This window comes from Zingiber officinale, chromosome 3B (assembly GCF_018446385.1).
Source record: "Zingiber officinale cultivar Zhangliang chromosome 3B, Zo_v1.1, whole genome shotgun sequence".
In the NCBI taxonomy this organism is placed as follows: domain Eukaryota; kingdom Viridiplantae; phylum Streptophyta; class Magnoliopsida; order Zingiberales; family Zingiberaceae; genus Zingiber; species Zingiber officinale.
In genome coordinates this window covers 103,809,090-103,834,260 of record NC_055991.1, presented here as the reverse complement: position 1 = coordinate 103,834,260, position 25,171 = coordinate 103,809,090, and the positions used below count along the sequence as shown (strand labels likewise).

At 37.0% G+C, this 25,171-nt stretch overlaps 1 protein-coding gene across 2 annotated transcripts; it reads left to right on the top strand.

Annotated features, from left to right (window-relative positions):
* Positions 1-1,531: 1,531 nt before the first annotated feature.
* Positions 1,532-19,296, top strand: LOC121967190 (eukaryotic translation initiation factor 3 subunit A-like). 2 transcript variants are annotated; one of them, XM_042517259.1, is made up of 15 exons: positions 1,532-1,647; positions 1,727-1,843; positions 2,330-2,434; positions 2,847-3,328; positions 5,865-6,080; positions 6,781-7,149; positions 7,236-7,265; positions 7,970-8,197; positions 8,309-8,470; positions 16,843-17,061; positions 17,139-17,345; positions 17,706-17,912; positions 18,000-18,080; positions 18,195-18,396; positions 18,556-19,296. In XM_042517259.1, exons 3-15 carry the CDS (start codon positions 2,389-2,391, stop codon positions 18,993-18,995), a joined length of 2,889 nt encoding a protein of 962 aa, XP_042373193.1. In that variant the 5' UTR covers positions 1,532-1,647; positions 1,727-1,843; positions 2,330-2,388; the 3' UTR covers positions 18,996-19,296. The 2 variants fall into 2 exon arrangements, with proteins under 2 accessions (XP_042373193.1, XP_042373194.1); XM_042517260.1 differs by having other exon boundaries at positions 1,603-1,647; positions 17,712-17,912.
* The last annotated feature ends 5,875 nt before the right edge of the window (positions 19,297-25,171 follow it).

The window sequence follows — 25,171 nt, the reverse complement described above, 5'->3', positions numbered from 1 at the left end:
CTATTTAGTCATCCATTAATTTACTAAATTTTATATTAGTCGACTAATCCAAACAATCCATGAACAAATTAGGGTTTTACATTTTCAGTAAATATTTTCATCAATTGACTCATCCACTAGTCGATTGGAATCTTGACTACGATCATCCTTATAATCAAGTCCACCAAAATTGAATACCACCCTCGCCCCATGTGTACATATTACGTAACTCTCACAACTCACTATGGAGTCTTACGTACATCTTAACTTCATCCTAAAGTTGTCTCTAATTAGGCTTCTAATCCCTCAAAAGCAATAGGGTTCCAGCTCCTACACATGCCACTTCATATCATCCTTCACACTCTTCCTTAGGGGTGAGCAAAAATTCAGTAAAACCGAATTAACCAAACCGAACCGACCGAATTTAGGAATTTGGTTCGGTTAATTCGGTTTTCGTTTTTTTTTAAAAGTTCGGTTCAGTTTTTGATGAATTCGGTTCGGTTTCGGTTTTAAGTTTTGTAATTCGGTTAAACCGAATAAACCGAATAAAAATATTTATTAATTTTTTTATTTAAAAATATAATAAATAAAATATCTTCTTTTTTTAATTAAAATCAAATAAAGTTTTAAAATTCGGTTAATTCGGTCAAAAACCGAATTAACCGATCTTTTATCGGTTTTGTTGGTTCGGTTTTTGTAGAGAATTCGGTCGGTTCGGTTGGTTGAAAAAAAAATCGATTTATTCGATTTTCGGTCTATTCGGTTCGATCGATTCAGTTCGGTCGGTTCAATTTTGACCGAATGCTTAGTCCTACTCTTCCTACTACAATCTTGATTGTACTTTAAGTTTAAAGTTAAGTAAATCTCATACTAGACTTAAATTTATACATAATAACATCTTAAACTTAGTAATTTGATCTTCATTCAAAGTTTATCTCTTTTTGTTTTGGATTATCAATATGCCATGCCTGAAGATTAACAAAATCTCTATCACTATATTATTACCCTAAGATCATATTAAAACTATATTGTAATAAAAGATGATTACATTTATCTTAAGTATTTTTCACAGTCCGTTTCTATGTTATGTGAAGGATAATAAATCATAGGATCAACTTATAGTCGATCGTTAAATAATAAAGAATGGAAGAAATTTATTCTCCAAAAATATATATCCATCCATATATATATATAATATTTAATGATATTATCATAATATTCAATATTCATTGCGAAGAATTGTTTATGCAAATTATCAAACTTATTAGAATATATTTAATGGTGCAACGGCATTATCTTGCACAACTTTCAAACTTGAAATTTTTTAGTTCTACTATTTTTTAATATGCTAGTCAATTTTTTACATTCTTTTTAATAGTTTAGGGAGATAAACATAAAATCCATGAAAAAAAAATGCTCTCCAAAAAAGCCGGTTCCGCTACCAGCATACTTTTGTTTGAGTTAACTCAAACCGAGCCGGATCGTTATTTTGCCGATTTGGCTCGTTTGTCCGATAATTTATGAACTAGAAAGGGCATATTCGGTATTTAATGATGCCCTTACAACCTCAGGAATAAGGATCTCCTACATCATCGTCTGCGGTTGCCGCTCCAAATCCGCCGCCGTCTCTTCTTCCTCTGATCTCCGTTCTGGTTTTGTTCCACCAAGGTTAGTCGATAAAAATCTTCTATAGAACTAATTTTATTTTATCTAAATATCTTACGGTCGTAGTTGAATCAATGGTTAGGTTTAAAGATTCAGCCTTTCTCCTTCGCGGTCGTTGCGAACATCACCTCCTCTCCTCTTCGATTGTCGACCTCGGCGTCGAATATCTGTGAGAAGCACGACGTCACATCCGTTTAAGGTAGGTTAAAATTTCCTCTGGTCCGGATCACCCTTTTTAGACATCTTAGTATGTGTATGTCTTTCATCACTGCACTTTCTCATCCTTTCAAATCTGTATTTACATTTTTCGTGTGATGCTTAATCTATAAAAAATAAGGTTTAGAGAATTTGAGGAAATGAGAATGATGAAATGGACGGAGAATACCAATGGATAGGAGGAATGAAGCGCAAATTTGGGTTTTCTAAGTGCTAAAATCGAGATAGTACATTGCTTGTGGTATGGGCATCATCTTGTTTTTCAGTTCGGTCGTTTCTGTTGTGGTGAAGAGTTCTGACTTTGGTTAGATTTGAATATGGATGTAAATATCGGATTTTGAATCTGTTTTGTGTAAATATCTGACTTTGGGTATTCTTTCTTGTGGGCATGTTGATAATACAGCAGTCTCTCAACTCTATCATGTCTGAGCCTGGGGTTTGACAATGTTATTTACTTTTTTGTTTGCAGCATCCAACCTGCTCCGTGGTACAAAGCAAGCATCAACCAAACATATATTTGTGCAGAAAATGGCGACTTTTGCTAAACCTGAGAATGCTCTGAAACGTGCAGAGGGTACTATTTCTTTCTAAAAAAAAAAGATTCCATTGCATAGACTAATAAGTTCATACTGTTGCTTTTTTGCATCATTTGAATGCAAGCAGACAATGAGGCACATGCTGCAATCTCATGAGTAAAGTGTTTGTGTTAGTACATGTGTATCAAATGTTGTGTATTGTCTAATTGAGAAAAAAGGGGCTAAACTAAGAAATCATTCTCCCAGCAGTATGACTTTATTGTCTAAAAAGTGTATCTGCTGGTCTATTTATCAATTACCTTCAATAAGTATATCCACAACCAAACTTCTAGAGTTCTCGTCTTTCATCGTCTGCTGTATGCTCAGATTAATTTGCTTTGTTCTTTCATACAACATGCACTTTCTAATACAATAATATGCATGTTTTGCCCCTTGTCTCCTGCTTTTCAGAGTTGGTCAATGTCGGACAAAAACAAGCTGCCCTGCAAGCCCTACATGATCTTATCACTTCAAAAAGGTACAGAGCATGGCAGAAGTCTCTTGAGAGAATAATGTTCAAATATGTTGAACTCTGTGTGGACATGAGGAAAGGCCGATTTGCCAAGGATGGCTTGATCCAATATCGGATCATATGTCAACAAGTGAATGTAAGCTCTCTAGAGGAAGTGATAAAGCACTTCATGCAGCTTTCAACAGAGAGAGCTGAGAAGGCTAGAACTCAAGCACAAGCTTTGGAAGACGCACTTGATGTGGAGGATCTTGAGGCTGATAAGAGACCTGAGGATTTAATGCTAAGCTATGTTAGTGGGGAGAAGGGAAAGGATAGATCAGATAGGGAACTTGTTACTCCATGGTTCAAATTCTTGTGGGAGACGTACAGGACAGTGCTTGAGATTCTGCGGAACAATTCCAAATTGGAATCACTATATGCAGTAAGACACCTACAATTTCTGTTTATTTGATAAAACACTTGCTTTCCTTTGAAAAATTTTAAGAGATTTTTTGTTAGGATCCTTTGTACATGCTTATACATATTCTGTTTCAAATATGTTTAATTCTATGACTACTTTGTAAAAACTCTTAAATGTTTGAAGGAACTATATGGATGTCAACTTACGTTACTCTTATTCTGTTGTAGCAATACGTTGTTCTTATAAATAAGAAAGTAGCAAGGCATTATAGAAGCATCTATTTTAACCTGCGTGAGAATCCTTTGATGTTTAAATCAATTCATGTATTTAGGTCCAGAAATTTATTATGTTCACTTATCTATCTTGAGTTTCATAGAGCTATCTATAGATTTTATGGCTGAAAGTTTCTAGAGTCCTGAGTCTAGCAAAGAAGACAAGAGTAGGAAACAAAGGTTGTGTAAGAAAACAACCAGTATATATTTGTTTTTTTTTATAAACTTAGTTGATATGAAGGGGAGCCTTGACGCAACGGTAAAGTTGTTGCCATGTGACCAAAAGGTCACGGGTTCGAATCCTGGAAATAGCCTCTTGCAAAAAGCAAGGTAAGACTGCGTACAATGGATCCTTCCCCGGGACCCCGCATGGCGGGAGCTTCGTGCACCGGGCTGCCCTTTTTTTTTTAGTTGATATGCATTTTTGTTTGTTCACTAACTTAGTCCAAGAGTATAACTAAACAGGTCAAACCCAATAGTGGCACCATGAAATAGATTTGATGACATTTTATTCCAAAGAATGTTAGTAGAGTTCATTTGTTTGTGTAAAATGACCTATGTATGCAAAACTTTCTTTATCGAAACTTTTCAGGAAAAATTTATATTATTTCCTTCCCTCCTTCCTTGAGCTTGACAAGCGGTTGGTTATGTTGAATGAGCTTCTGTGGAGATGTTGCCAAGTGGGCCTTGAAAGTTGAAGGTGGTTGGGTGTCTGTTCTATGGAGATTGGGTTGGTGAGCAAAAGAGAAGGGTTTGGGTGGGAATGGAGAGGTTTGTAGAAGGGTGGTCAGATGGTTGTTTGGTGGAGATTAGGCTCTGGTGGGGATGACACCTATTGAGTCTTGGCGACAGAGAGCGGGGAGATTAAGTTCAGGATGTCTCTGATTGGGTCACATAAGGAAGACACCAATTGGGTTCCGGGGGAGTGGGGAGTGAGTAGGTCTTCTGGAGATGGGCATTAGGTCAGCAGGCGGAAATGGTGGCTATGCTGTTAAGGCGAGGGTGGTCGGCTGGTTGTTCAACGGTGATAGGGTCTGCAAGTGAAAAGGAGTTCGGGTGGGCTGGAGAGGCTCACTTGGGTATGGGTCCTCTATTTTCTGTTTTCTAAGAAAACATCCTTATTTTCTGTTTAATCTAGGTTTTTTGGGATCCCATGTTTTTGTGTTGCAACTTCAATGTCTTTTGATGTTGTGAGTCCTCTATTTTCCTAGTATCTTTTCATTTCAATGTTTCTATGATATTTGCTAGCATTTTGGTTCCAAAAATGGAAATGAGTAGGTGCAAATGACACTTGTAAACAGGTTTCAAGAAGTATATGCGAACGGTTATGTAGTCAACTTGCTACATAGCACATATGCGGAGGCATGAGCAGTTAGTAATAAAATTGTATAAAATATATATTGATACCTAAAACATTTGTTGCAAAACAATTGTTAAGTTAATACTTATAAATCACCAGATGCTAAGTAGGATACTTGAGGACATTAAGTCAACATGGTTTAGTTTAAATTAAGTTAAATAAACCAAATAAGGTTAAGCATATGTAAACTGTGTATGTCATGCGATTATATGTGGTTGCTATGTGTTCCCTTCAAAACCTGCCTGTTTATGAGGCTCAAGCAGGCGGATTTTAAATCTATGCTTATAAATAATTTTTTTAATCCTTTTAGTTATTCCTTTTTGATAATATGAAGCTGTCATATGCTCCTCACAAGTGACCTAGGACATCAACTGTCTCTCTGATGCTACTAGATCACTTTGCATTGTCATGTATGAATTGTGTATATCCAACCATGTGTACTTTTTTTCTTAATATATTTTGTATCTTCTTTTAGGCTTCATTTAGTTAGATGAAAAAATAGGAGGGAGAGGGAGAAGGATTGATCACAAATTTTGCACATGAATAGTCAAGCAGTTCATGCTGTCATATGGACCTTTGTATTGCTTTCCCTCCTCTCTGTTCCCTCCTAATGCTTATATTTTGCACTAAGCTCAGTCTTAGTCATTATCTGATATATCTCTAGTTACCTATGCAGTGTGCCTTTTATTTCTGATTTGGTGAAGCTATGTATGTTCTTGTTCTCACTCTTTTGTTGTGTAATTCTTACCCAGGTTCAGTATTTTCCTATGTAGCTTATGAACTTATTGTAACCATGACTGTTTTGCTGTTAAGTTGTAGCAAAGAAGTTTCTCGTTCTATTATTGGCAGAAATAAGATTAATATAATATTGAAGATGAGCACACTAGTTTAAACGGAATCTGAGTAGTTCTTTCTTATTCTTTAGATGACAGCACATCGGGCCTTCCAATTTTGCAAACAGTACAAGAGGACCACTGAATTTCGTAGGCTCTGTGAGATTATACGAAACCATCTTGCTAATTTAAACAAGTATAGGGACCAAAGGGACAGGCCTGATCTGACTGCTCCAGAGAGTTTGCAACTTTACTTGGATACCAGAATTGAGCAGCTCAAGATAGCAACTGATCTGAAACTGTGGCAGGTTTATATTTTAGCATTGCATTATGTTCCTTTGATATATTTATTTTTCTCATTGTTCCAGACCAACTATTGTTTTTGAATGGTAGGGATTTTCCTATATTTGCAAACTAGCATTGCAATTTTTTTTTCTGTAATGCATTTCCTAACTTAACTGCTAGACTAAAATTTTGGCTCTGGTATCAGCCTGCATGGTCTTGCTTTGGTGTAAATCTATATCAACATGCAATATGAGCTCATGTGGATCAGCCATGCCATTTAGTTATGGATTAGCCTAACTGAATTACTTGTCACTTGGGGTTTCATAGTAAATTCAATGTGAACTTTGTAAATGCAACTTGAAGAAAATATCAGAACGATGCAAACTTATTATCTATCTTTATGGTAGGGGTTCCCTACTTGATGTATCATTAGTAGAGTAGAAGCTCTTTGACACAGCCTTCTATCATCTGAAAGTTGCTCATGTGAAGTCATTCCATACATTTCCGTCATTCCAATTATTTATGACCTTCAAGATGCCTGGAATTTGACATGGTTTCATACAATAGGGGTGAAGCATTTACTTCTATTCCAATATATCTAGTTTTGGTGTTGTTTTCATCATATCATGCATCACCTATATGAGATACCTTACGAGATAGATATGTGTGTGTTTTTTTTAAATTGAATTCATTAAGCTGTTATTGTATTGTTTTCTCATACAGGAAGCATTCCGCTCAGTTGAGGATATCCATGGTTTGATGAGTATGGTGAAGAAGAGTCCCAAGCCATCATTAATGGTTGTATATTATGCCAAGTTGACAGACATATTTTGGGTTTCAGATAGTTATTTATACCATGCGTATGCATGGTTGAAGCTTTTCACATTACAGAAAAGCTACAATAAGAACTTATCACAGAAGGATTTGCAGTTGATAGCATCATCTGTTTTATTAGCTGCCCTTTCGGTGGCCCCTTATGACCAAAAGCATGGTGCATCCCATTTGGAGCTTGAAAATGAAAAAGAACGTAATCTACGAATGACTAGCCTTGTCAATTTCACTCTTGATCCTAAAGGCGAGACTAAAGAAGTGGTATGTGTTTAAGTTGCTTACATGTCATCCAATTGATTTTTCTTATTTCAAATTGTTAGTTCTGATGTCTCACTTTTGTTTTGCAGCTTTCACGCGCATCATTGCTTGCAGAACTGGTATGTTATACATATTTGTATCAGTTTCATCTACTTGTACCTTGACCAATAATAATTCAGTTTTATATCTTCCTAATTTTGAACTTTCTGCAAGCTGTATATTTTGTTTTCACATACTTAAGATGCAAAAGTTGAGTAATTGTTCGATTGATACTAATAATTTGTGATTTCTTCTTGGAATACAATTAATTATATCTTCACTAGGCACTCATTTTAGTTGATGTATTAATGTGAACTTACATAATTAATTATATCTTCTCGGCACTCAATTAATAATACTTTGTATTCACCTGCAAAACTTACACAATGCAACATTTTTTTATCTGGTAAGCTCCATTATGATAAAATAGATGTAAACTGCGATGACTATCCTGCTGTGAGCTTTTGGGCCTTTGTAATCTCTTGGCCATTTTTGTTTGCTTTGCCTGACAGTAATTACTAATTATGCCTTTCCTTGATTTGTTTGTTTCTAACCTTTACAGTGCAGGATGGAACAAAAAGGATTATCAATTTTCCTTTGCAAAATGCTATGTTTTCTAGCTAATTTAAAGGATTATTACCCTCTATTACTTCTGTTTCTATGGTTGACAAGCTTAAACACTAGACTCCTCCATGCTATCTGTTTTGCCCATACATGATATCGAATTATCGTTCAATTCATGGAAGCAAACACTTGTTAATTCAGCAAAGTCAATGTTGTACAGACCAACAAAGGTGTGATGACTTGTGTCTCTCAAGAAGTGAAGGATATCTATCATCTCCTAGAAAATGAATTCCTTCCTTTAGACCTGGCAACAAGAGTCGAGCCTTTGCTTGCTAAGATTTCAAAACTTGGTGGTAAGCTATCATCAGCCTCATCAGTTCCAGAAGTGCAACTTTCCAAATACAATCCTGCTCTCGAAAAGCTTACCACTTTAAGAGTTCTTCAGCAGGTGTGATTTACATTTTCTTCTCACGCATCTATGGGTGTTATTTGTTCAATATTTCCTTTCTTTTGTTTTTTTGTTTCTCAAGCCTTTTTTTCTTGTCTTCTATTCTATCAGATTTCCCAGGTGTATCAGTCCATAAAGATTGAATCTTTGTTGAAGATGATACCATTTTTTGACTTCTCAGTTACGGAGAAGATTTCTGTAGATGCAGTCAAATATAATTTTTTAGCAATGAAAGTTGATCACCTGAAGGGCGCTGTTTTATTTGGCAATGTGGTATGGTGTCTAAACTCATATTTACCTGTTTTCAAAGGCATGTTATGTTGATTTACATTCTTTAAACTTTAGGTATCAAATAATTTCATGCTTATTAGCTTTTAAGTATAAGCTTTCCAAGGTGTATCATCTTCTCACTAGCTGAAGATGATTCTTTTTTTTTATTTGACTTCTGAGTTCTGATTTGTTAAATAATTTTGCTTGCATAAATGACAACTATATTTCATTTGTTTTTGTTATGTGTTTGAACATGTTTACCCTATCTTACGGAGCATGTGATGGAGTTCTGTAATTGTAGTTGCCCTATCATTTTATCTAATTTTTACATGAAGACCTCTTTTCATATGCTATTTTTAGGTTTGCTATGTTTTATATTGTGAATGTTAATATTGTTAGGATCAGTGACGTCGCTAGAGGGTTGATTGTGTGCTTATCCATAAAATATTAACAAGTGCCCCTAGGGCGGCACAGACAGTGGACATATGACATCTTTGATGTAATGGCCAAGGATCGATTCTTAGGAGAGAGTTTGCCCCTTTATGTGCCTAACGCCCGTGTACTCGTGTTTACTTTTCTCCATATCCGTGGGGCCGACACTAGGGGTTGTTAAAATAGCGTATCTATTTTTTTTATATAAAATGTTAACAAGTGGAAAATAAACAAAACAACAAAATACAAGTACAACACCTCAATTTCACGTGGTCCGGCCAGCTCCTACTCCATGACCTAGCATCCTAACGATAGTACCATTATGCTTTCACCTTTTTGGATACTTTTAGGAAATAGAGAAACCTCTTACAATACCTATTGTTACAAACAATACAAACTAAATGCAAAGATAAAGATGATAATGAATATAATAACAACCAAGTCTTGTTCATTAGGTGAGTTTGACTATAGAGATCCTTTTATGCCATTGGACTCTATCCCCTACTATATAATCATTTATACTTAAATAAATTTTATCTTATTTTATTATTGCTAACCAAGTTTTTTTTGGTCATTCTCTTCTTCGTTTGATGTGTGTGTGTCACACCTCGCCTAGTTGGAACATTTATTGATCCTTTAAGTACATTCCCGTAACATCTTAAATGTGTCTCAAAGTGTTCCTTCAATAGATACAACTCTGACTCTCTTTAATGCTCTTATTTCTTATTCTGTCTATCCTTGTAATGCCCACACGTCCATCTTAATATCCTCATCTTAGCAACTCTCATCTTTTGCTTATGTGCTCGAGTCACATAATAACATTCAACTCCACATAACATAGCAGGTCTAATTAGGGTTTTGTAGAACTTTTTTTAAGTTTTAGAGATACTTTATGATCATATAAAATACCAGATGCCCTCCTTCATTTCAACCATCCTGCTTTTCAACCATTCTGCTTGTATTCTATGTAAGACATCTTCTCAATTCCTCCATTGTTTTGCAAAAATGATCTTAAATATTTAAATCTCTCAATTCCAAGCAACTCTTCATCTCCTATCTTAACAATTGTCTTATTGCGTCTATATTACTAAACTTAATTTTTATATTTTATTTTTATTTTACTAAGCCTAAAATCTTTTCCTTCTAGTATTTGTTGTCAAGATTTTAGTTTAGCATTTACTCCTTTACGTGCTTTATCTACCAAAATAATATCATCTGCAAATAACATACACCACGGTACTGTTTCCAATAATTAGTGTAAAAAGATAAAGACTTAGAGCTGATATTTGATGTAACCCTATCTTTATTGGAAATGTTTCAGTTACACCGCTTGAAGTTTTTACTCTATTATTACATCCTCATGCATATCCGTAATTAATTCAATATATGTTATACTAATATCTCTTTTTTCTAGAATTCTTCATATAATTTTTTTTTGGGATTGACTTTTTCTAAGTCAATGAATATCATGTGTAGATCTTATTTTTCCTCCTGATATTTTTTAATTAGTTGTCTAAGAAGTTATATTAATTTTATTATTGACTTTTCAGGCATGAATCCAAATTGATTTTTGGTCACTAGTCTTCTTAATCATTTTTCTATTACTCTCTCTAAGTTTCATGGTATGACTCATTAGTTTAATACTAATATAGTTTGCACAATTTTGTATGTCTCCCTTGTTCTTATTTAAGGAAGTTAGAGTACTTACCCTCTATTGATCAGAATTTTTTTTTTCATTTTTAATATCATGTTAAATAGTTTTGTAAGTAATTTAATATCTTATTTTCATAGGCACTTTCATACCTATATTGGAATATCATCTTGTCCAACGATTTTTTCATTGTACATTCTATTTAAAACTTTACTACTTTTGAAGTTTGAATTCTACGATAACCATTTAAATTTTTATACTTAGGCCTACTTAAATTCCTAAGTTAAGTTGGTTACCTAAATTTTCATTAAAAAATTAATAAAAATACCTCTTCCATCGCTCTTTTATTTCTCCATCGTTTATTAGTATCTATTACATTCATTTTTAATATAATTTATTTGGATAAGATCTCTTGTCTTCCTTTCTCTTACTTTAGTTATTTTATAAATGTCTCTTTCCTTTCTTTTGTATTCAATTTTTTGATACAATCGTTCAAAAATTTCATTCTTTCCTTCATTCACTACTTTCTTAGCCTCTTTCTTGTCTATTGTGTCACACCCCATAGGAGTTCCTGTTCGGTAAACGGACAACATAACTGTGACAATATGAAGTATAAATACATTGTCACAAGACTACTCACAAGCAATAATCAACAATCCACATGGCTAGAACATATACAATCACGCAGTTATATACACAGTCCACTCGATTGGAGTAAAATAATCACAACCATGCAGTTATATAATAAATATCCCACACTGCTATACTAAAAACACAGCGGAAATGAAAGGAAAACCCAAACAAACCAAAATGATACAATGTATGCTGGCATGGCTTAAACACAACAAAATACTAAAAACGATAAAGAAGCAGACTCCATAATCATTATCTGCTACTTGAGAAAAAAGATAACATAGAAATGCGATGGTGAGTGCGGGTCACTTAGCGGGTAATAGACAAGATAGTGCTTTGTCTATATAAAACATGGAGATCATAGTATACAGTCTCAGTAGGGAAATAAGAACATGATCATACTGACATAATCAATGCATTTAAACATAACTGACAATATGAATACATATACTCAATTTGAATCGATATATACGGTATAAAGATCATGATCACCCATAGCAGTAATATAATCGACAGCATATATATGTATAATAAATGATATGTATGTAGCATGACAACCATATGCAACAGTCATAGTACAAACAAGTGCAGCATATCATAATCACATGCAGCTAGTATCTACTAATCATGTATGTAAATATATATCCACAGATGCATCGCGCATCATATGCAAAAATGCGCATGCATGCCATATTGTCACCCCCGCCACCTCTCTAGACACCACGACCCTTGTATGGCCGGGATGTTTGGGTCTGTGATAACTGTACTAGCTTCCAGTACAACCACTATAGAGCGGTTGAGGCGGACAGTTCGCTAAGTAGTTATCTAACTACATAGCATCAGGGCCCTTGACTACTCACATCTTTAGCCTCCTGACTACTATATCCTCCAAATACTACTACTCATGAGTGTCCGAGGCTGACAAAGTAAAACACTGAGCGGCCAAGTGGAATCACAACAGGACTAGCTTCACTCCTAGATACCACTCTCCCTCAGTGGCCGAATGGACAACTAACATGTCTGACTAATTCATACCTAAAGGAGCTAGTGGTCATCAAACCATCCACATATATGACTGGCGACTAGCTTATACCACAAGGGAGTAAATGGTCGTCAACATGTAGTCCAATGATGAGCATGATGTGATAATCATAATATATATATCGTCATTATCAATGCAACCTCCCAATCCACATAAGCACCTCTAGTACAATGATCTATCTAATCCCTATATCTATAGGTATGGGTAGATCCAACTGGTGACTACTAACCAACAAATACAATAAGTAGCCCACCAGACACGTACATAACATACTCGCACGCACCCTACAATGCAGTTATAATCAACATGACTCCCCTAATATCCCACCAGACATATATGCTCAACAACATAGGTACTATTGACATATTTCCTCCAATGGTATACACTAGACACATGTGCACACACAAATGCAAATGAACAATCAACCTGATAAACTCCTACAACACATACTAATCATGTGTACACCAATATCATATGCATAATCAACATGATAAGGCAGTCAACAAGTTGTCCCCAATGGTGTATACTCTAAATGTGTATACACAGTAGAGTATAGATATTCAAAAGTCAAGACTGTATATGAAATAAATAGATGATCTTTAAGGTCAATCAACAGTATCAAGTAGGATAACAATACAGATATATTTAAGGTAAAGCAATCTAATCCATCAATCCAAAAACAACCATGCATTAAGATTAAAGAACTAAAGAGGCTATGGAAGAAATACCTGTCTTTATACGTAGTTCGTGTCAGCCGTTTTCAACAAGTCCAAAAGATCGCATCCAACTCGAATCCTACAAATACAGGATACGAGACAAAACTAAGAATCTATAATAATGTATCAACTATTAATCAATCTAAACCGATCCAAACTCTTCCTTCACATACTTCAATTTAATTCAAGAAAAACATGAACTAACAATCCAACATATCCAATTAATAATGGATTATCCACAATACTCACCGAATCCATCTATTAATCATTGTACTAATCCAATCAATTTCTATAATCCATCACTACTAATGCTACTATCAATCATCATGGATAGCAAATTAATCCAATTAATCTCCTAATCAAACAAGTTCTTAAACCATGAAATCTCACCTTGATCACCCCTTCTTCCAATTTTTTGGACTAGCACAGGAATGGCCACAGGAGAGTAAAACGACTAACTCCAAGCTACTTTTCAAATTCAGGAAAGGATTCAACCCTTTATTAATCCCCATGACAAAAAATGTGGTCAAGATCTAGGCTATTACTCAAGCTACCAGAAGATGGTGTCTCCGATGGCTAGAGACGGAATAGAGGAGCCTTGCAGAAGGACATGAAGCTGCTACCAGTCGTGCAAAAGGGGAAACAACCAACGATGCTCACCAACAAGAATGGTCAGAGCTACATCAATCGATCAAATAATTAATCACAATATCCCCAAATAAAAGATGAGATCGTATCTCAACTAATCAAACACTAAGCATGACTTAACCCTTGTCCAGATCTGTAGTCGCACAATGAAAGATCCAAGGCTACCGTGATGCCGATCTAGGGCAGAGGAGAGTGGCGACGACACTAGGGCACAACTCGGTGATTGGAGGAAGGAGAGGAGCATGACGAACAACAATCAACACAAATTGCTGATCAATGACGCACAAATTAGAATCAATGCCCTTTCCATAGCGCCGACGGAAGAAGAGGTCTCACTTGATGGCCAGCGGTGTCAGTGATAGGGCTCGGACAGTCGACGTCAGGCCGCGAGGAAAGAAGGGAGCTCATGAGAGGGAAGGCGTCGACAGATCGAAGCTAGGGCATGAGTTCCCCTCTTGGCTGAAGACCCGCATGCGTAAAGAAAAGCACTTGGTGAGGGGAGACCGTGGCTGGACGGACTCGGGCAATCGGTGAAGGAGAAGGGAGGCTCGGTCGGCAATGGGCTAGACCACACCGGCGCGGTCGAGAATCGTCGGCGTCAGGGATGGAGACGCGATGAACAAAGGCATTGGGGAAAAAGAAGAGGAGGAGCGGCGTTTAAAGGGAACTAGGTCACTGTAGCAAGATTTAATACTTAGGGTTTAATCAATGTAACCCTAAGTTAACTCCTCTATCAACTCCCACTAAAATTGAGTGTTTTAAATAGGCTTCCTGGCAGTCCAACCGATTCATCCCCTCAAAACGAGTTGAAATCTAGAAAAATTTCTAAAAATTCATGAAAAATCCAATAAGATTATTTCTTAAATAATACTATTATTTAATTATTTTTTGGGTATCATATTTTACATATTGTATATTTTTTTAAAGTTTTTATTGTTGTTACAAATATATAATTCCTTATAAGTTTATTTTTCCTTCACTTTTTCTTGTACTTTCTCATTGCACTACCAAGATTCCTTAGTGGTGCATGCCCACTCACCAAATACACTTTTAGCTACTATTTTTAATTTTAATACCATCTTATATTAATTACTGTATATTTTACCTAAATTTTGTACTCCTACCTTCTCCTTAAATATATTTTGCTTCTCATCCTTTAACTTCCATCACTAATTCTAGGAATCGTATATATTTTCTTTCTATTGATACTATACTTGAGACGTATATCCAACGTAAGAGATACACAATAGATTTTTGTTTTGCTTGCTGTTGATTGCTTTTGTAATGCCTCTTGAAAGTCTAGAATTTGACAACGCTTACCCTTAAAACCCTAAGAATCAACGTCCAAAAATCTTCCACGAAACCTTCCTTTATAGGTTATAGGTCGGGGCTGAAAATCGTCTAATAGTCAATTATTAGCTTCCATCAGTTTATTGCTCTAGTCAGAATTGAACGTTGATTTGCCCTAACGGTTGCATCCATCTCAATATCGAGGATAACAATCGACTGCTATACCACTTTTAGTTGACTATTGCATCAACAATCGAGTTCTCAATCGATTGATGTGTTTCATTAGTCATTGATCACATCATAAACTCCCTTAAACCCCCTCAAATTTTGAACTTGGTTTAGGATTTACTATTCCATAGCAATTTTTTTGCAAGACAAAAGCTAAAATCTCACTTTGCTTAGTATTCGATTGACCTCAATCTATCAAGACTTCATTTGTCTAGTATTCGGTCAATCCCGACTTATTAGAACTTCATTTGCCTATCATTCGATCGCCCTTTGTCTGCGAGACTTTTTTTATTGTCAAACATCTAGTTCTACTTGATTTATTTGGACTTCTTGTCTCGTATCTAAACAGTCCTCTATGACTTGTGAGGACTTCACCTCTCGTGTCTAACATCCGGTCCTTCATGACCTGTTAGGATTTCCATCTTTCATGCCTAATTTCTATTCCATGACTTATTAGGATTTCCACCATTGTGACATCACGTCTTGTGCCAAGTGCTTGATTCTCCCTGATCCACTTGAATTTTGCCCTTGCTAACTCACTATTGGACTTTTAACCGTCAAGTATTTTATCAACCGTGACCCACTTGGACTTTACCCTTAAACTCTATGTTGAATTTTCAACTGTCAAGTTGCAAGTTACCCTTGCACTTGGACTTCTTGTTCAACCAACAAACTTGACAGGTCACCCTTGCACTTGGACTTCTCGTTCAACCAACAAACATTGAACTACTTTTGATCTGAGGTTGATTGCACTAACAATCTTCTCAAGTAATCTCCCCTTTTACTTGACTTTTCCCTTTTAACCATCAAACATATTGGTCAAATATCAAAACCCAACTTGAGCTAACTCTAACTTGGTAAACCTTGTCTAGAGGTGGATTGCAACAACAAACATGAACTATAAACTAAACAATGTAATGTGATGCTCGTATGGGCATAATGTTTGTTAGTGCAGCATATGAAATTATGGCTTATCCAACTCAGTTGCAACTTGTGATATTAAGTTTCTGCAATTTTACATTTTTGTATTACATGTGAGTTTATTTGTTCAACTTGATAACGTGTAACCCAATATCTTCTCTCATTGTGCGTTGTCACAGTTGATGGTACAAATACTTATTGCCTTATAGTTGGTTATTCTTGGAGAACTTCACTTTTATGCTTTTGGGATATTATTTGAATACAAGTTTTCATCTTGCACTTGCACATTTCCTTCTAGATAAATGACGTTGTCAATAAATCATGCTTGCTAGATCTGTTTTATGCTTGGTTCATCTCCATTGTAATTTCTATCCACAAGCACCAAACCTTGTTAATGGAATTGCTACATAGCTTCACAGATTCATTTATGTTATTTACCTTGAACTTATTTCTCCCTAAATGCACTCTATTTCTTTATATTCTGACAAATAGTTTTAGTTTGCATTTCTGTATGTGTTCATTTATTGGATTGCATTTTACCTCAACCCCTCTTTGCATGCGCTACTGGTGCTAGGTGAAGTCCTACTGTGATTTACCTCCCTTTCATATAGTGGGAGGTCACCCTTGAGGGGTTGCCGAGGTGATGGTTTCACCTTTTGTTGTTGTATTTTGATGTGGATTTTGTCATTTGTTCTCATTAAGAAACTGACATTGTCCTTTAACTGCTTGAGCTTGTTTTTATCTTTCCCGGTCTTATGCTAAGTTATGCAATACTTATGATCCACAATTCATATATGACTTGGTTCGTTCACAGGACATTGAATCAGAAAAGCTCTCTGATCATCTTTCTATTCTCGCTGATTCTCTTAGTAAAGCAAAGAACTTAATTTCTCCACCTATAAGGAAAGCATCCAAACTGGGTATTGGATATGATCTGGCAGAGATAGTTGACAAGGAACATAAGAGGCTTCTTGCTAGGAAGTCCATCATTGAGAAACGCAAAGAAGAGCATGAACGTCAGATGCTGGAAATGGTTTTTTCAAAACTTTTGCTGAGATTTATATTTTGCTGAAGTTTCAATATTAACTATTATCTTTTGCATATTTCAAGGAGCGACAAGAAGAATCTAAAAGATTAAAACTACAGAAGGTAACTGAGGAGGCTGAACAGAAGCGGTTGGCTGAAGAATATATTCTGAGAGAGCAGCAGCGAATTCGCCGTGAAATAGAGGAGAGGGAACTTCAGGAAGCTCAAGCAATGCTTCTTGAAACACAAAAGGGTGCCAAAAAGAAGGGAAAGAAACCACTGCTTGAGGGGGTAATCTTCAAATTCTTATAGTTAATTAGGCTAATTGTATTAGCTGTAGTTTTCCTCTTTTGTTTTGTTGAAAAGTGGTCACAAGTATTTGTTAATTTAGGTATCATTTTCTTGGCAAGAGATTTTTTGATAATATGCATGTCTCAATATCACATCTAGAAGTTTAGTTTTTATGGTGATAAAAATTGTTTTCCTTTGAAAGATTGTTGTTTGAATATTCTGCTGTTTCATTACATTCCTTTATCTTTTGATTGTTAACCCTTTTTTACTTGATTACATTGCCATGCCATGTTTTCTTTTTTAAAATGCGAAATGATTTTTTTTCCAACACTCCGTATTTAATTATTTGTTATTTGTCAGGAGAAGGTCACTAAGCAGACGTTGATTGAGATGGCTTTAAGTGAGCAGTTGAAGGAAAGGCAAGAGTTGGAGAAGAAGCTGCAGAAACTTGCCAAAACAATGGATTATATGGAACGGGCAAAGAGAGAGGAAGAGGCCCAACTCATTGAGCAAGCTTTTCAGCAGCGTTTGGTGGAAGAGAAATTGCTTCATGAACGCGAACAACTGGTTTGATATACTCAAATGCGCTCTGATTTGTGAAGTTATGATTATTTTGTTTTTTTGGTAATGTTGAAAAAATATTGCTTTTTCCAGAAAGAGATAGAGCTAAGCAGGCAGCATCATGCTGGTGATCTCCAAGAGAAGAATAGACTTGCAAGAATGTTGGAATGCAAGGTAAACATTCCTTTTTTGTTACCTTTGCAAATAACAGTTTCATCTAAAATACTAGACAATTATATCTTTTCAATGAGTTTAATCTTCTGATGTGATTTATTCAATACTCTCCAGGAAATATTTCAGCACAAGGTAGTTATCCGACGTGAAACAGAGCATAACCAACTGAAGAAAGAGCGTGATGATAAAATTAACCAGATTGTAACAATGCGGAAGCGTGATCGTGAGATCAAGCGAAAGCTTCTCTATTATCTCAAGTCTGAGGAAGACCGGATGACCAGGCAACAAGAAGAGGAGGAAGCTAGAAAGCGTGAAGGTAATTGGAATTCTCCAAACAGTGTGACAATATATTAGCGCTGCTTCAGTTAGTTGAGAATCCTCTAAGTGGCGTTCTGCTTAAAACTGTTGGAAGAACATGGTGTTTGTTATACCCAAACTTTCAGGAAGTTACATCTTTTATGTCAAAATATTGCAGAAGAAGAGAGGCGAAAGAAAGAAGATGCAGAGCGGAAAGCAAAGCTGGATGCAATAGCTGAGAGGCAGAGGCAAAGAGAGAAGGAGTTGGAAGAGAAGGAAAGGCTGCGAAGAGAAGCACTCAGAAAACCCACTGAACCTCTGCCACAGCCAACTGATCCTGCTTCAGCTCCTGAACCTGCTCGAGTAGTGGCAGCAGAAGCAGCCGCTCCTGCATCTGCTGCACCAGCTACCGGAAGATATGTGCCAAGATTTATCCGTGAGAAGAGTGAAGGACAAAGGGCAGCAGCAGCTGCCTCTCCTGAGCCTGATCGGTGGGGAAGGAAGGATGATCGCCCTCCCCAGTCAGGTGGTGATAAGTGGACAAGTGAGAACCGCCGGCCTTCCTTTGGTGGTTCAAGGAATTCATCTTCATCTTCCTGGTCAAGGACACGCAGTTAGCGCAACAAATATGTTTTGAGCAATGTGCTATGTTTATCAAGGATGGCTGAGTGGTTAAGTGAAAAATTGTTCCAGACTATGGTTGAGTTCATAGGGTGATTCTGTTTTGATCCACCTCAGTGCTTATTTGAATAATTTATTTAGATAATTTTGTTGCATCAGTGATTCCTAGTAATCAAACTGCTCACTGTCATTGATGCAGCTTTTTGTTTCCAGTTGGTGAAATGTTATTGTTATTTTGGAATTTGACATCGGCATGTACTCTTAAATCAATATTACTGTGATGCATTTATATTCCTTACTGTGATGCAAAGTTGGATAGACCTCTATTGATGAGTGAAAGAAATGGAGGTTTCATCCCTGGGTAATAATGCAGTGGTAAGGTGTATAACAGATTAACCAAGCATTTATGGGTTCATTTCCCGTTATGACAGATTGTAGTGTATTTTTTTGAGTTGTTTCCGGATTATATATATATATATATAAAAGAAACTATTTCATTAAACCAGATAAAAGGGTACCACATTGGTCCACACCTACACATCACATCCTCACGAAGCCGCAAAATCTACTTAGCTATGATATGAGCTTATGCATCCTGCTCAACCGCCTTCTAACAAAACATCAGTTATCGCCCCGCCAAACTTCTAGATGTCTTCAAGCGAGTTCAAAGTTTGGCAGCGTGTGATATCCCAATTCCTCGAGCGTCCAACAACAATTAATAATTTGAAACAACAAAAAACTGACAGTGACACCATAAGATGGTTTATTTCAGAAATTTTGTATGAGTTTTTTTTTTAAATGAATCAAATATTGAAGAGCAAATTTTGTTACGTCTCGAGGGTGTCTCTGCCCGACAAACGGATAATATCTTCCCCGTATGACAATATACGAAACCTGAATACATAGCCACATGACTGTATAAGTATAATAACTTACAGCCTACATGACTGGAATCGTACATAACCATGCAGGATAGTAAGTAGCCCACACAGTTGGTATCATACACAACCACACAGATTAATAAATATCCCACACGGATGTAACAAAAATACAATTGAAAATAAAAAAGTAGGTCGTCCAAACCAAAATGACAAACTGTGTCAGTACGACTTAAATACAACAAGTATATAATGAAATAAAAGAACGCCACAAGTCTAAAAAACCACACACAAGTTATTCAATATATGAACAAGTTTAAAGACCAATAATGCAAGTAAAAGTAATAGTGGAAGAAGACATTCGATGTGACATGAGATTGGCGGACATGATCTCCAGGCGACTCCATAAATCCTTTGCCTGCTCCCTGGCGAAAGGAAACTAGTAAAAGGGGTGGTGAGTTCGAGTGACTTAGCGGGTAATAGACATAGGCAGTGCATAGTTAATATAAAATATGAAGATCACAGTATACAGTCTTGATGAGGAAATAAGAACATGATCATATATGACATAATAAGTGAATATAATCATAACTGATATAATGAATGCACATACCAAATTTGGATCGGACACACACGGTATAGTGATCAGTAGATTTACTAGGAATCAGTAACAGATCTGCTTGTAACACCTGAGCAATATAACTAAAAGTATATACATGTATGATAAATGAATATGTATGAAGCATGAGAACCATATGCAACAATCATATCATAAACAAATGCATCAAACACAAGAAAATGTAGATATATCTCTGAAAGATGCACTACACATCATATCCATATGAACATGCATGCAACATGGTCACTCCCGCCCACCTCTCAAGACACCACGACCCCTATGTGGTCGAGAGGCCAAGACAATGATAACTGTACTACCCTTTAGATATCACTACTCTCGAGTGGACAAGGTGAATAGTTTGATAAGTAGTGATCTCACTACATAGCGACGGGGTTCTTGACTGCTTGTAACTCTAGCTATCACTGACGATTGTACTACCCTCCAGATATCACTACTTTCGAGTGATCGAGGTGGACAGCGTATATGACTGTTTGATCGAGTGAGCATGACAAGACAGGCTGCACCTACCTCGATCTACCATTACCCCTGAGTGGTCGAGTGGGCAGCGTATATGACTGATGACTCTCTCACACCACAAGGGAGATAGTGGTCGTCAACATGTAGTGCAATGATTGACATGATTTAAATAATCATAATATTGACATGGTCACCATCAATGCAACAACTCTATCATCATAGGTACAACTAGTACATGATCTATCTATCACCTAAGTTTATAGGTATGAATAGATCTAATAGGCACCATCTAAACAACAAGTATAATAAGTAGCAACACCTATAGACATAGTACATACTAGACACATGTGCACCCCACAACATATGCATAATCAACATGATTCCTCTAATAGTACACATGAGACATGTGTGCACACACAACATAGATATAATCAACAGGATTCCTCAAATAGTATACACTAGACATGTGTACACACACAACATGTAAATAGACAATTACTATGGTATCTCCTATAGTACATACCATACATGTGTATACTCTACATCGCACGCATAATCAACATGTTAATTCAATCGACATAATAACTCCTATAGCACATGCCAAACATATATAGACTCAACATCATATACATAATCAACATGTTAACTCAGTCAACAAGATATCTCCTATAGTACATACTCTACATGTGTATACTCTAATAGAGTATAGATATCCAAAACCAAGACTGTATAAAAATTAACTAGATTATCTCTAAGATCAAGCACGTAAGTATCAAATATGAATAAATACGAGTAGATTTAAGGTAAAATAACCTATTCCATCAATTTAAAACTTTGCACCAAGTTCAATGAATTATAGAGGGTAAGGAAGAAGTACCTATTAGGGTCGATTTATAGCTAGAGGAGGAGTGGGAGGGGGGGGGGGGGGTGAATAGCTCGTCACACTTCGGTTGCTTGCTTTGATGATGTTGTTGCAGTGGAACACACTCAAGCAATGCTCACAACGCTAACACAAAGGATTTACTTGATATTTACCTCAAGAAGAGGTGACTAATCTGAGGATCCACACACGACATTGTTGGGACCAAAATGTAGCTAGAGGGGGGGGGGGGGTGAATAGCTCGTCACGTGCTCGTGGTCGGTGTTACTTGTTTCTTCAAAGATGTGCAGCGGAAATATACACGAAACAACACACACAACGCTAACAAGTAGATTTACTTGGTATCCACCTCCAACGGAGGTGACTAGTCCAAGGATCCACACACTCACATAGACCTCCACTAATAAACACTCCTTTTCGGTAACTACCGAAGGCGGAGAAGCCCTACAAGTTCACACTACAAGAACAAAGGGAAAGGATACACAAATACAAGCAAAAGCTTACAATGAGTATAGAAAAACCCTAACCCTAGCTTTCTTCCTCTTGCTGTAGATCCGCCTCTCGACTTGGAAAAACCTCCAAGAGATTCAAGAACTGGAAGTGAGAACCCTGTGGAGAAGCTCTGTGATCGCTGGTGAAGATAGGGAGAAGTGGCCGAGAGTTCTTCTTAAGGAATCGCACACCTGCCGCCTTTATCTGCGCCAACGGTCAGATCCCGATCGATTGGATTGCTCCCAATCGATCGGGGAGGCTTTGGATCGATCAGCCAATCGATCCAGAGCGCCTCTGTACTCTGCTGGAAATGCCTGGATCGATCGGCTGATCGATCCAGCCTTTATCGCGTAAAAACGTGCCACCCCAATCGATCCACTGATCGATTGGGGTCTCTGGATCAATCGACCGATCGATCCAGAGACGTTCTGTGCGCTCTGTGACTTGCCCACTCGAGGCTTGTCGCGGGGACCTTCCCAATCGATCGACCGATCGATTGGGCATCAGCCAATCATCGACTGATCGATCCAGACATTGGTTTTTGCCCAAAACCAAGTCCCAAGCCCCAAACCAACATCCGGTCAATCCATGACCTGTTGGTTCATCATGCCTACCATCCGGTCACCCTTGACCTGCTAGGACTCCCTCACCAAGTGTCTGGTCAATCCCTTTGACCCACTTGAACTTTTCCTCATCATGCCAAGTATCCGGTCACTCTCTTGACCTACTTGAATTTTCACCAGATGTCTGGTCAACCTTGACCCATCTGGATTTCATCGTGCCAAGTATCCAGTCAATCCTTTGACCTACTTGGACTTCCCAACATTAGATGTCCGATCAGCTTTGATCCATCTGGATTTTCCCTTGCCTGGCTTCACTACCAGGACTTTCAACCTGCCTAGCTTCACTCACTAGGTCTTTCACCTGGCTTCACTCACCAGGATTTTCCTTCTGCCTAACATCCCAGTTAGGACTTCCCAGTCAAGTATCTGGTCAACCTTAACCTACTTGACTCTTCTTCAACCAACCTGATCAGACCCTGATTAGAGGGGAATTGCACCAAACAATCTCCCCAAAAGAACAACTGCACCTGCACTTGTCCATATCATCGAAGTCTTGTATTGTCAAACATCGAAACCCAAACCAAGACTCAAGCTTGGTCAACCAGGTCAACCTTGACCTAAGGGATATTGCACTAACAATCTCCCCCTTTTTGATATTTGACAATACCTCATTTAAGTTAGGCTAATTCCCATAGCCTCAACTTCCTTCATGCCACTAGGTAATTAAGACGTAAGTTAAACCCTACATTCTTCCACTAAGAAGGCAAACTCCCTCTTAGATAATGAAGGCCTAACTTAAACCCTACATTCTCCCCCTATTGGCACACATCAACAAATTCACTTGTTGACAACTCTCCCCCTGAAGAGTTGTTCATCGTTGTTCACAACTTCACTCGTTGTGATCAACACGATAATAAAGGTCCCATACCCTTCATTATCATCAATGCTCGCCCTTGAGCATTACCAAGATCCAATAACCCAAATGAAGGTCCCATACCCTTCATTTGTATCAAATGCTCATCCATGAGCATATACCAACTTGAACCACTTGAACAATGAGGATATCCACTCCCCATTAAAGTTCAAACGCTCAACCTTGAGCATATTCTTAAAAGAAAGCTAACAACCTTCCAAGGTTTATGAAAAATAGTTTTCATGTATTTAAAGAGTATCTCCCCCTAAAGACATGGTCGTACTTTCTGTCATTGCACCAACAATGACTTGGAATCCCTAAACCTTTAGGAAACCCAAATTTAGAAGTTTTGAGGTTCAAAAGTTCAAAATTTGAATCAACCTCAACATAAACTTCTACTTAGTCTCCCTTAACCAATCCATCCTTGTTTTCAACATGAAAACACCCTTTTTATGTATACAAATATATTTTTAGGGGGTTGTAATGGTTACCTAGACTAAAATAGGTTCAAAATGCTGAAAATAAGCTTTCCCAGCCAAAATCAGCATCTTCGATCGATTGGAGTTGGGTTCCAATCGATTGAACCAACTTGAATCGATCCACTGATCGATTCAGAAGGGCTGGATCGATCGGTGGATCGATCCAGACGGCTTCTATTCGCGAGAAGCCTGCCCTCAATCGATCGCCCGATCAATTGAGACCCTTCAATCGATCGGGTGATCGATTGAAGGCCTGATAGTTCTGAAATTCACTTTCAGTGAATTTCAGAAACCCCTAGAAAAATCTACAAAATTTCAAAAATCGTGAAAATTTGTGTAGACATTATTTAGGGTATACCTTATCATGGAAAAATAGTTTTCTATGAAAATACATCATATTTTCAAAGATTGACACAGACTTGAAAACTTGTAAAAACTTTAGTGTTTTCTTCAAGTTTGTGCTCAACTATTCAATGATGATTACTGTCAAAAGATAGCCTTCACCAAGGTTTTCCAAAAGTATTTTAAAATGATTTTCAAAACCAATATCCAACCATGTTCCTTGGGCTCAATGCACATGACTTGTACATTAGCTTTCCCAATGATTGGAAAACACATAACTATGTGTTTTGATGAACCTAAAACTCAAAAGAATGCACTAAATCAACATCTTAAGTTTTGTTCATCATTCTAACATCTCACTTGTATCTAATGTGTACTAAACCACATACAAGTCACCTTATAGTTCTTTTGTGAGATGAAAAGTTTGGTTTTGCCCTAATCTAGGAATCATGCATATCTACCTAGGCATTTTGAGGTTATGAACATCCACCAAGGATATTATTTGTTAATAAATGCCATTTGTCCTTAAA

Coding starts and splice junctions, on each gene's coding strand:
- LOC121967190 (XM_042517259.1), top strand. CDS start 2,389: ATGGCGACTTTTGCTAAACCTGAGAATGCTCTGAAACGTGCAGAGG. Junction 17,062..17,138: donor AACGTCAGATGCTGGAAATG/GTTTTTTCAAAA, acceptor GCATATTTCAAG/GAGCGACAAGAAGAATCTAA. Junction 17,346..17,705: donor AGAAACCACTGCTTGAGGGG/GTAATCTTCAAA, acceptor GTTATTTGTCAG/GAGAAGGTCACTAAGCAGAC.